This window comes from Elgaria multicarinata, chromosome 21, assembly GCF_023053635.1.
Source record: "Elgaria multicarinata webbii isolate HBS135686 ecotype San Diego chromosome 21, rElgMul1.1.pri, whole genome shotgun sequence".
Taxonomy (NCBI): domain Eukaryota; kingdom Metazoa; phylum Chordata; class Lepidosauria; order Squamata; family Anguidae; genus Elgaria; species Elgaria multicarinata.
Genome location: NC_086191.1, coordinates 15,816,203 through 15,828,518, shown reverse-complemented (window position 1 = coordinate 15,828,518; position 12,316 = coordinate 15,816,203). Strand labels below are relative to the sequence as shown.

At 50.3% G+C, this 12,316-nt stretch overlaps 2 protein-coding genes across 2 annotated transcripts in view; one reads left to right on the top strand and one right to left on the bottom strand.

Annotated features, from left to right (window-relative positions):
* The window catches only part of VPS45 (vacuolar protein sorting 45 homolog), a 29,980-nt gene extending 25,258 nt beyond the window's left edge, over nucleotides 1-4,722 (top strand). Inside the window, exon 15 of the mRNA XM_063146313.1 lies at nucleotides 4,026-4,722. Within this exon, the coding sequence (XP_063002383.1) occupies nucleotides 4,026-4,119 (94 nt within the window). The 3' untranslated portion in view covers nucleotides 4,120-4,722. The remainder of the gene's footprint in view (nucleotides 1-4,025) is intronic.
* The window catches only part of LOC134412293 (serine/threonine-protein phosphatase 2A 56 kDa regulatory subunit beta isoform), a 328,596-nt gene that overhangs the window by 154,310 nt on the left and 161,970 nt on the right, over nucleotides 1-12,316 (bottom strand). The window lies entirely within an intron of this gene.

Here is a 12,316-nt window from a genome sequence, read left to right as displayed (position 1 = left end):
AAGAGATCCTGGCCCTCCTCTGTGTGACAACCTTTTAAGTATTTGAAGAGTGCTATCATGCCTCCCCTGAATCTTCTCTTCTCTGGGCTAAACCTGCCCAGTTCTTTCAGTCTCTCTTCATAGGGCTTTGTTTCCAGACCCCTGATCATCCTGGTTGCCCTCCTCTGAACACGCTCCAGCTTGTCTGCGTCCTTCTTGAATTGTGGAGCCCAGAACTGGATGCAATACTCTAGATGAGGCCTAACCAGGGCCGAATGGAGAGGAACCAGCACCTCACGCGATTTGGAAGCTTTAGAACAGACTTGGTTATAGGTCTACACTTCAGGAATGGTGGGAGACGGAAGACCACGGGCAACTGCTTTCCTCTCAAATCCTCTGCATAAATGAATCTTCTTGTCTGGTTTCCAGCTCTGCATGGGGGGGGGGGTGCCTTCTCTCTCTCTCTCTCTCTCTCTCTCTCTCTCTCTCTCTCTCTCTCTCTCTCTCTCTCTCATTTCTGCTTCATAGGATACCTTTATGAATGATTGATTGGGAATGCCTACAGAAGGGAGCTACTGGGCCCATTGTTCATCCAGGGGGCTTCATGGCGCTTTCCTCTCTCTCCTTCGCCATCGGATCCTCCCCGAGGAGTCATTTATTCATGACCTCTGTAGAAACCCGGGCCGGGGCCGGCGCCATGCTCAACTTGCACAGCACCTGGGGTGTTTTTCAGCTTCTCAAATCCTGGTGTGACTTTTTCTTGGAGCTGGTTCTAGGCTCTAGGGGGGCTTCGTGGTTTGGGGGCACCTTCCCTTCATCCTGGCTGCCGGTTGAAGCTCCAGAGCTCTGCCTCCATTCTCGCGCCGGCCTGGGGTTCTACAGCATTGTCACCCTCTTTTTCTTCTCCCTCACTAGGTTTTCAAAAACACACACAACCAGAACCAGCACTCCGTCTCTCCTGGGTACCCCTGACTGGAACCAGGGCTGTCCTGTCCCTAAAATGGGTGGGGGGAGGTTGCTAAAAGCTCACCCCCCTCCCCACATAATATGCACAGGAGGGGATATTCCACCCAGCCACATACACACACATCTGTTTAATGAAGTTCTTTTTCTCCTAACTCCATCCTCCTCCCACCCCCCAACTCCCCGCTGAGGATTAAGTTCATTTTCCTGCATCTGGCGGTGGTGGAACTGGTTGCTAAATAAAAATAATAAACCCACTTCTAAAGAAACCCCATCTGGTTCTTTCTGTCGCGTAATGAGCACTAACAACAGAGATGATACGATGGAGTATTAATGGTCTATCCCCTCTCTTAGGATATGTGGGGGTGGCTGGGGGTGTTTTTGAAAAAGAGCGATATAATTATAGTTGTCCTCTTTCCTTCTCTCTCCCCCCCCCCCCCGGCCCATGTTTAATTTTATTTGCTGTGCGAATGCATTTCTGATGCATTATTCAGAAGCATGAGGACTGGGATTGTAGTTTATTTTCAGAGGGGAAACCCATAGCACAGTGGGGTTCCCCCTGAAAATATACTGCCTCTTCCTGTGCTAAACGCCGGTCCTGTGGAGAGCCAGAGGCGCTGTACAAGAGATGACCTAGAAAGAAGCCGCCCTTTGGTGTAGAGCCTAAGAAACCTACAGCATGACATGTCGTCTCTTTCACATTTTGGTTCCTTTTCTTGTTCTAAGTAGATTGCATCTATATCGTTCTGGTGCAAAGTTTCCAAAAGAAGTATCCATTTTGCCTCCTGCCTTGGGTTGTTTCGTAGCCATTATTCCCCATGTCTTAAGTAACCTTGGTACGGGGTGCATTTCCCCCGCCCCCCTTCCTGGTTCAATTCCTAGCTTGATGACATTCCCTGAGTTGGCCCACAAATTCTTGTCCAGAACTGCTGGTTTAATCCCAGGGGTCTGGAAACAAAGCCCTATGAAGAGAGACTGAAAGAACTGGGCATGTTGAGCCTGGAGAAGAGTGGATTGAGGGGAGACATGAGAGCACTCTTCAAATACTTGAAAGGTTGTCACACAGAGGAGGGCCAGGATCTCTTCTCGATCCTCCCAGAGTGAAGGACACGGAATAACAGGCTCAAGTGACAGGAAGGCAGATTCCGGCTGGACATCAGGAAAAACTTCCTGACTGTTAGAGCAGTACGACAATGGAACCAGTGACCTCGGGAGGTGGTGGGCTCTCCCACACTGGAGGCCTTCAAGAGGCAGCTGGACAACCCTCTGTCAGGGATGCTTTAGGGTGGATTCCTGCATTGAGCAGGGGGTTGGACTGGATGGCCTCATGGGCCCCTTCCAACTCTACTTTTCTATGATTCTATGATCCCGTCTTTCCTTAATCCCAGCATCACTCTGCTTGGCTCTTCAGGGAGCTTGTACCCTGCAGCAGTTGTGTGTCCACTTTAAAGGCTTTTTCTCCAAGGTTTTCCAACCTTTTCTCTCTTCTCACCTCCACGGATAGGGCTCCTGCATTTAATCTACTACTAGGATTGTTGCAAAAAACCTCAAGAGATCCAAATGAGTTTGGAACCCTCCGAATCAACTTGCAGTTTCTGCAGCGGACCTGTAGTCGTACCGGGTCGGGGTTCCCACGCGAACCTGGCTGGGCACTCTTTTGAATCGGGGCTCGGGGCTTGTCAAGTGTGTGGAATGACAGTGTGGAATGCGCATTGGGAGGGTGGAATGCATTGCGGAAGGGCACTGTGGCAGCAACGCCGGACACCTGGTAAAGCCTCCGGGCCGTGGGGCAGGCCGCCTCGTTCAGCTGGGGGCTGCCTCCAAACCAGCACGGGGACTTCTTCCAGGGCAAAGTGTCACGCAGGGTTCCTCGCAGGCCTGTTTCCCGACCAGTCCGGGTGGAGGGGGAGAGAACAAACCAGAGCAAAGCCGTTTCCTGGCTTTGTAACGGAGAGACGAGGGGAAGTTTCCCCTTGCGTGCCGTCAGGTTGTGGGGGTGGGGGGGAGAGAGAGAGACATGCAACTGGTTTTCTTCACGAGGACAGGGAAGGGGCAGCTGTGATCGCTGTGTTTTTCTTGGACACAGCGGCGTGAGTTTCCCAATATTCCAGCCCTCGCCTCGTATGTGGGCAGCTCACGAAAACACAGCTGTCCGCTCTGAATGACAAGGATTAATTAAATCGACGTGGGATGTTCCCAGGGTGCTTCTCACAGGAGAGCTGATGCAGGGGGATCCGCCGGTGGGCTGGGGAGCACAGGAGGCGTCTCGTTTCATGTGGACTCAGGCCTCCGTCTTTCCTTCCTTCCGTGCCTGGCCTAGCTGCTCTCGGAGAGAGCGCAAGGAGGTTTAGAGCCGACGCTGATGACAGCATTGACTGGCCAACAGGTTCTGGGGGTCACCTTGTCCTGGCGGAGGTGCAGAGAAGGCGCCGGGTTTGGGGGTGTTGCAGTGGGGTTTTGCAAAGGAGAGCTTTCCGATGGTGCTGCTGCTGGTGGATTGGGACCTGCCACTTGTGTCCGTTGGTGCTGAGGGACAGAGATGTGGGCCATTTGGGGGTTTTGATAGAAATCTTTGTTGCAAGCGGTGGATAAAAACAGAAGCAAAAATATCTCCATTCCATGTATCCCACCATTCCTTTCTGCAAAGCGATCCCTGAGGATATTTTCTGGGTGCTGGAATTTCCTCTCCTCCCGTAGCTCCATCAGCCAGAGTCTGGTGCTGCTGCACACTGCCGCCATGATCAGGGAGAAATGGGTTCCAATCCTGACAATGTGAAGCCCTGCAGCCTGGGCACATTTTCCTCTCCCGTACACGCAAGAGCAGCTGGGCTTTCGGTTTCTGTCCTGACCCAAGCATGAGTCCCCTGCACTTGTGCAGACGGAGTCCAACCGCTCGGCCAAACCAAACGGACCAGGCTGATGCAGCCATAACTGAACCGTTCCCTTGTGCACAAGGCCTTTCCTTTAACCCCCCGCCCGTTTTAGGGAGGATTCCTGCATTGAGCAGGGGGTGGGACTCAATGGCCTTATAGGCCCCTTCCAACTCTACTATTCTATGATTCTATGTTGTTTCTGTTTCTCAGCTTCCTGGAAGAGGTTTCAAGTTCTGGTTTCCGTGGACGGGCCACGGAGAGCTCACAGGGGGCGGCGAGGCCGGCAACCAGGCGACTGAACTGAAGGTGCCCCGCGCCCCGCCCCGGCTTCCTCCCGACCGCCTCAGCCCACCAAGTTGTGTGTCCAGTCATGGCTCCACCCTCTGATGGAACCCTTTCGCCTCCTTTTGGAGCAAGTCCTTGCCGGATGTTTGAAATTCCAAGGAAGCACTTTAGAGGACCGGATCGGAGTCTCCCTCCACGTATCCGAAGTTGGAGAGGCTTCGATGCTGCTCTTGGCATTTCTCCGCTTATAATTTTTCAAGGGGCTGAATGAGAAGGAATGGCCAGGAATGGCCAGAAAGCTGAACTCTCCTGGTCCATTTTTATCAGCCCTGACCAGGAACTTTGAAAAGACCGTCCTGTTTGGTCCCTTCTATCCATTTCTCCCCGGTAACTTTTCCTTCTTTTTCATGGTGTTGTTGAAATCCTCGCCTTTCCAAACCCTCTTGTTCCCTGCCCCCCATCCTGGGGATCCACAGAGCTACCTGCCCCGTGTCCAACGGGTCCCGTCCCTTGAAACAAAAGTGGTGTGAACTCCAATAAAAAGACCTCATGATCATATGGGCAAGGGGGTCAGTATTTGTCTGCATTTTAACAGAGGAGTAAACATAGCATGATTGGTGGTGCGTTTGGCCTGTTCGTATTTATATTTATTTTATTTATTTATTACATTTATATACCGCCCCACAGCCGAAGCTCTCTGGGTGGTTTACAAAAGTTTAAAACAGTAAACATTAAAAATATACAAAATTAAAAACCATCAAAAACATTTAAACAATATAAAAACAACAGTATCCATTTAAGCAACAGTTCTGGGGTTCCGTTAAAAAACAAACTTAGCGTTGTTAAATGCTATTAAATGCCTGGGAGAAGAGGAAAGTCTTGACCTGGCGCCTGAAAGATAACAATGTTGGCACCAGGCGAGCCTCGTCGGGGAGATCATTCCATAATTGAGGGGCCACCACCGAAAAGGCCCTCTCCCTTGTCGCCATCCTCTGAGCTTCCCTGGGAGTAGGCACTCGGAGGAGGACATTAGATGTTGAGCGCAGGGTATGGGTAGGTTCATGTCGGGAGAGGCGTTCCATCAGGTATTGTGGTCCCAAACTGTGTAAGGCTTTATAGGTTAAAACCAGCACCTTGAATTGGGCTCGGAAACGTACAGTATAGGCAGCCAATGCAAGCGGGCCAGAATCGGTGTAGGGGTCTGGATCCCTATATGTTGGGGGTAGGCAAAATGCAGGCCATATGTCCCCCTACCCATCCTTTTCGGTGAGCCACACGGCCAAAATGCCACCCTGCACGGCAGCAAAACAAATTGACGTTTTGCCTCTTGGCAAACTGGCACAAATCCTTTTTTTTAAAAGGGAATTTAACGTGTTTCCAAGTATTTTGGGGGGTTGCTGCTGGCGCGCTGCCAATTCACACCGGGAGCGTGGCCTGCAGAGGGGCCCAGGGGTTGGAAATCTGCCGCCGGAGTCCCTGAAGTTGCCCACCCCCTCCTATATGCCTTGACATCATGTCCTCCCAGGGGATATCTCAAACGGAAATTTGGACGTCGTGGTTGAATTCTCCTGCGGCACCCGGAGAAAATGGCACAGTGGGCCATTGCTAGTTGGCCGGAGTAAGTCCAAGCTCATCCCCAGTCGGACGTCTTCCCCACCCACAGACAGAGACACACACTGGTCTAGATTACATGTTTACTCGTTGAACTCCACTCTGCTTCTGGCGCCTGTGCCTTGTAGAACTAGTCTTCTTTCTCTTTTAGTAGCCCTGACGCCAGACTTGCGTTTGCTTTCTTTGTTTTAGCTCCCCTGTTCACCGGAGTAGCTCCCATGGACAGCTCCTTCAGCCATGCCGGGTCAAAGGTTGGGGGGTCCCATTGTCCTTGGGGGCTTTGGTTAGATAGTGTTGAGCCCTGAACCAAATCCACCTTATCGAAAACCTTGGCTCTGAGACAAAGGAAACGTCCTTCTTCAGTTTGCTTTCGTGTGTTGGGCGAATTCTCCCACTGCAGGGCTCGGAGTCTGGGAACCAAGATGGAGAGAGAGAATCAAGCTGGTCTCGTCTCTTCCCCCACCCCCGCCAGCCCCAGGTAGATTTCTCTGCTTCACCTGCAGAGTTTTTTCTCTCTCCTTGGGATGTCCTGCTTCATATCTTACGCCCCTCGCCTCAACCTACATCCCTTAAATCCACCTGGCTCCAGGTGGAATGACCAAAGGCAGCCTGAAGGGTAAACCGAACAGCAGAGACTGAAAAGTGGTGAATTTATAACCATCTTTAGTAGGGTGACCATATGAAAAGGAGGACAGGGCTCCTGTATCTTTAACAGTTGTATTGAAAAGGGAATTTCAGCAGGTGTCCTTTGTATATATGGGGAACCTGGTGAAATCCCTGCTTCATCACAACAGTTAAAGCTGCCCTCTTTTAAATCTGGTCACTCTAGTATAGCTCCTGCAGCTTTAACTGTTGTGATGAAGAGGGAGTTTCACCAGGTTCTCCACATCCACAAATGACACCTGCTGAAATTCCCTTTTCTATGCAACTGTTGAAGATACAGGAGCCCTGTCCTCCTTTTCATAGGGTCACCCTATCTATGGTGACCATAAATGATTACAGGAGACAGTGTTTTCCTAGAAGAAATAGCACAGATGCTATCTTCTTACAATCCCCTGAGGAAGGCCTTTGAATCAATTACAGGCCGAGATGCGTCGGGCTCTGTGAAAATAAACATTTTGCATCCTGAGAACCCATTTCTCCCCTTTTCAGAAAATACTTCTGGCCACTTCTGACGTCCAGAAGGGTTACGGAAAAAGCCCTTCTTCCTCAACATCAACATCTGTTTTACCAATTTTGTGGCTTGGTAGATTACAATGTTCTCAGATCTTTTAGCCCAGAGGTGCTGAACCTCTTTCAGCCAGAGGGTCAGATTCCATTTTAAGGCAGGTCTTGGGGGCTGCATTCCAGTGGTGGGTGGAGCCAAAGGCAAGGGGGTGTGGCTAAAAATATGCCAGCATGCTGCGGTTTAAAGCTCTTGCTGCCAAATAACTCTGCTTTCGGAGCGGCGTTCCTACCTTTTAGAACGGGAACAAGTCACGTGAAGGCTAGGAAACCAAACGGTCGATGCTTCGAGGAAGGGAATCCTTTTTTAATGTGCGTTTTTTTTAAAAAGCAAGAAAGCTGAAAGTTCACAGGAAGGCCTTGAAATAAATATCCCAGAGGAAACCTGTCGTCCCTCCCCTGGGTTGTCGCTCGGAATGGGAGGATGAATCCAGCATTCAGACAGGGTTAGATTCCCATTTCTGATACCAAGACCTTTTTTTAAAAAAAATTATTGGGGGATATATACGACACTGTAATTGGAACTTTGCTTTTGGGAATTAATGAGTCTGATCAAATTAACCAGCTCTCAATCCCCTCCGGTAATTTAATTGTTATCCTCGGCGTCTCCATGTGCTAGAAATGGATTTATTTACTGGAGGCCACAAGCCGGGTTTGAACAGAGCTGGAAGGATTGGAATTGAGGAGGGGGGCCAGGGAAGGGGGGGCCAGGGTCTGTCTCCGCCCGTGGCCTGGGCAGGCTTGGAGGAAGGGAAGGGGGAAAAGGTCTCCGCTGTTTGCAGTGGAGGCTAGTGGCTCTGATGTCAGTGGGGCTGTGAAGCTGCCCTGGGTTTTAGTCAGAACCATTCAGAATTCTAAAGGCACTCTCCAACATGTGGAAGCATCTTGGATACCTCCTTTAGGTATGTCCTTTTGGCTCATCCTGATTTGCTCCAGATGTGTTAGACTCCTGCATTGAGCAGGGGGTTGGACTCGATGGCCTTGTAGGCCCCTTCCAACTCTGCTGTTCTATGATTCTATGACTACTGGAGGAGAAGGCTATCAATGGCTATGTGATGGCTACCAACAATATCCAAAGCAGGAAGCTTATATATGCATCAGTTGCTGGGGAACATGGGTGGGAGGGTGCTTTTGTACCATGTCCTGCTTGTGGGTCCCTGGTCGACAGCTGGTGGGCCCCTGTGGGAACAGAGTGCTGGACGAGATGGACCCTGGGTCTGACCCAGCCTCAGGGCTCTTCTTAGGGGTTCACCTCCCATCAGCCAGCAGGACCAATCATCCCAAACCTCTGGAGGGCACCAGGTTGGCCAAGCCTGTGCTGAAAGTCCACCTCTGGGCCCAGAAAGCGACTGAATTGCATGGAGGGTGGTAGGGGGGCACCTTTGAGCCCCCTCCCCCCAAAGGGGCTGAGAAGCCTCTTCCCAAATATCTCATGTGGGATCTCTCAGCTTTGAAAGGGCCTAAATTTCACCTATTTGCCCAAACTTTCATGAGAAATGGTTGCTGGGGTGTGGCCGGGTAGAGTCTGTGTGCCCTAAGCCTTTTTCATTTTGGAAAAAAAACATCAAGTTCTGTCCTTGTGCTGTGTGTGTGTGTGTGAGAGAGAAAGGGCTGGTTGGAAAAGATAGATGTGGGGTGGTACATGGCTGCTCCTCTCTGGCACGGCTGTGCGAAAGATATTTTGGTAACTGATGATTACCCGTTGGAGGAGCATAATAGAGAGCAAAACTGCAACATGGGGGTTGCAATGTGTGAATCGGATGTTCCAGGATGGAGAACAGAGGGAGGTAATCGCTCCTTTAGGCGGAGAAGATCCCCACTCTGTTCTCCCTCTCTCCCTTTCCCCTCTCCAAGGTCTCCTTCTTCATCCAGTCATTTTCCTACCCCGCCTTCTGATTTAGCAAAGAAAACGCCTCGCGGTCCTCTGTGTAACAGAATGCAATCAAGAGTTGTTATTTTCCCATGTATTTTCTCTCGGTCTATTGTTCTGGGTCCCCTTAGGGAGGTTGGGGGAGTGGACCTTCCCAGGAGTCCTCCAAGGCTGCTGCGCTTGGCCTTCTGCCCCCCCCCCCCACCAGTGTTTTTTGTGGTTGTTGAAAGCCCTGGTGGTAAAGGCAAAGCCTATTCCGTAACACTGTAGAATGTGGAGAAACTCCATTTTCTTTAACGGAAAAGCAAGCAGGCCTCTAGTCCTCAAGATCTTGAAAATAAGCTTTTAAAAGCACGTGTGGGTCATGACAAATAAGAACCTCAGAAGTGCCCTGATGCTGGATCAGACCCAGGGCCCATCTAGTCCAGCACTCTGTTCCCACGGTGGCCCACCAGCCATCGGCCAGGGAGGAACGAGCAGGACATGGTGCAACAGCACCCTCCCACCCATGTTCCCCAGCAACTGGTGCACCCAGGCTTATTGCCTTGAATACTGGAGATAGCACACAACCATCAGGGCTAGTAGCCATGGATAGCCTTTGCCTCCGGGAAATTATCCAACCCCTTTTAAAGCCATCCAGATTGGTGGCCATCACTACATCCTGTGGTAGTGAGTTCCTTAATTTAACTCTGCGCTGTGTGAAGAAGTCCTTCCTTTTATTTGTCCTGGATCTCCCACCCATCAGTTTCATGGGATGTCCCCGGGTTCTAGTATTTTGAGAGAGGGAGAAAAATGTCTCCCTATTCTCCATACCATGTGTAATTTTGTACACTTCTATCATGACTCCCCTCAGCCTCCTCTTCTCCAAGTTAAACCATCCCAGCTGTTGTAGCCTTCCCTCCTAGTGGAGAGGCTCCAGCCCCTTGATCATTTCAGTTGCCCTTTTCTGCACTTTTTCCAGTTCTATAATATCCTTTTTTAGGTGTGGTGACCAGAACTGTACACAGGACTCTGAAGTGTGGTCGCACCATAGATTCGTCTAAGGGCAGTACCATTTTAGCCTGCTGAACCATCAAAAGCCAGATGAAGAGATCTGGAGATCTTGAAAGCTTGCAAAGGGATGTACCACTGGAGCAGGGAGAAGCCAGGCAAAAGTCAGCTGGGCACAATGACTCGGCAGATGCCCAGGAAGGGGAAGGACTGGCGGATCCCCTGAGCTCTTGTTGGGATAAAAACTCCCACCCACCCGCAATGATAACGGACAGCGTCTCTCACCCCGAAGGCAGGAGAAGGGGCTTTGTACAGACGTCCGTACCAAAATGACCCTGAATGCTGCCGGACGTATTAATCATTCTAATTAAACAGTTGTGCTGTGCATCACTTCTCTTATTTTGCATAATTTATTCTGCTTCTGCTCTCCCCGGGGACGGAATTTCAGCCCCCCCACCGCAAGGAAGTCTTACTCAGCGAATTTCCTAAATGCTTCTACATTTCCTCCGGGGGCTGCCAACGCGGGCGTCTTTGTGACAATGAGAACTAGGAACTTGCTTATTCCCTGTCCTCATAACGAAAGCTGAGATTCTCAGTCTCTTTGAAATGGCCTTTAAGAGACCATTCTAGATTCCAGATCTCGGCCTCTGACTATGATTTCTGAATACCTTGTATTAAATGGACGCTAGCCGTGCTACAGGAGCCGTACGTCTTCACTGGCATGCAAGTGACATGGGGGCCGATACGTGGGTGCTACCCCCAAGACCGAGCTGGCACAACATGCCAAACTCCCCCACCTGAACGCAGCTCTTTTTCCTCCACCCCCTGCCTGCCCCATGGCTGTCGCCTGTGACCCACCCAGGTGTCTGAAATAACCTTCCGCGTCCCAGATGGGCAACCAAACCAACCCTAGGAGCTTTGTGTCAACTCACACGGCTGGCGCACAGTCCACCAGCACAACCTGCATCAAAGCGAGAGGGAGCTGTGCAAGACTGCTACTGTGGAAGGCACCAGTTGGCTAGCATATGTGACGTCACCCGTGGCTGCATGCTCTTGCGTAGCTACTGTTGGTTTCAGTGGGCCTTGCACAGCAGTGTTTCCTGATGGTTAGAGGAGGTATCTCCAGAAGTGCCAGCTCCAAGTTTGGGGGGGACCCTTGGGCAAGGCACCCTCTTTGGCCAGGGAGAACTTTTCTGCCTTTCCTTTCTTTTTCTGTAGCTGGCTAGAAAAGGGAACTTCCTTTCTTCGATTGCAATATTTTCCTCATAATTCACACTACTTTGCCCTGAGGTCAGCACTGAAACTCCTGCTCTTGAGATACTGCAGTTGGCGATTTTTGGGCAGGCCTTTTCAGTCTCCCGTGCCTAAAATGTGGAACGGCCTCCCGAGAGAAGTTTGCTCGGCATCGTCCTTGTTGACCTGTGGGCTCCATGTAAATCCCGCTTTTGATTCACTCAAGCATTCAAACTCTCTTATCTCATATTGAATTTCCCACTTACATTTTGCATTTTACACCTTACATTCTGAGATTGCAGGGTTTTGAGCTGTTTTCCCCCTCTGGTCATGTGTGTGTGTGTGTGTGTGTGTGTGTGTGTTTATTTGTTGCCTTGTTGTAATGTTAAGCCTCTTGTTTGGAAACATTGTATTATGTTTTGGATGCTACATTTTCTTGTGTTTGTATTGTATTGTTGGATTTTATTGCTCTGTTCTGATTGTGTATTTTTCTTTATTTAGTTCATTGATGCCTGGGAGTATGTCTCTCAGGGCCTCAGACAGCCAGGTGCCTGCCAAATGTGTTGGACTACAATCCCCATCATGCACAATGGGTGTGCTGGTTACGGTCCAACACATTTATTTTGTAAACTGCTGACCTATTCAAGAAGGCTCCACAATTCAAGAAGGATGCAGACAAGCTGGAGCGTGTTTAGAGGAGGGCAACCAGGATGATCAGGGGTCTGGAAACAAAGCCCTATGAGGAGAGACTGAAAGAACTGGGCATGTTGAGCCTGGAGAAGAGAAGATGGAGGGGAGACATGATAGCACTCTTCAAATACTGAAAAGGTTGTCACACAGAGGAGGGTCAGGATCTCTTCTCGATCCTCCCAGAGTGCAGGACACGGAATAACGGGCTCAAGTGAAAGGAAGCCAGATTCCAGCTGGACATCAGGAAAAACTTCCTGACTGTTAGAGCAGTACGACAATGGAATCAGTTACCTAGGGAGGTTGTGGGCTCTCCCACACTAGAGGCCTTCAAGAGGCAGCTGGACAACCCTCTGTCAGGGATGCTTTAGGGTGGATTCCTGCATTGAGCAGGGGGTTGGACTCGATGGCCTTGTAGGCACCTTCCAACTCTGCTATTCTGTGATTCTATTTTGCTTCATGCACAGCACTTTGTAGCAAAGCACTATATTCATCATCCTCATCCTCATCACTATTACATCCAGCACGGCAGGCGCCCAGGACTGCGAAGTTTGGCCTCAGGTGACTCTTTGGAAAGTTTGATCGATGAAATAAATTGTCA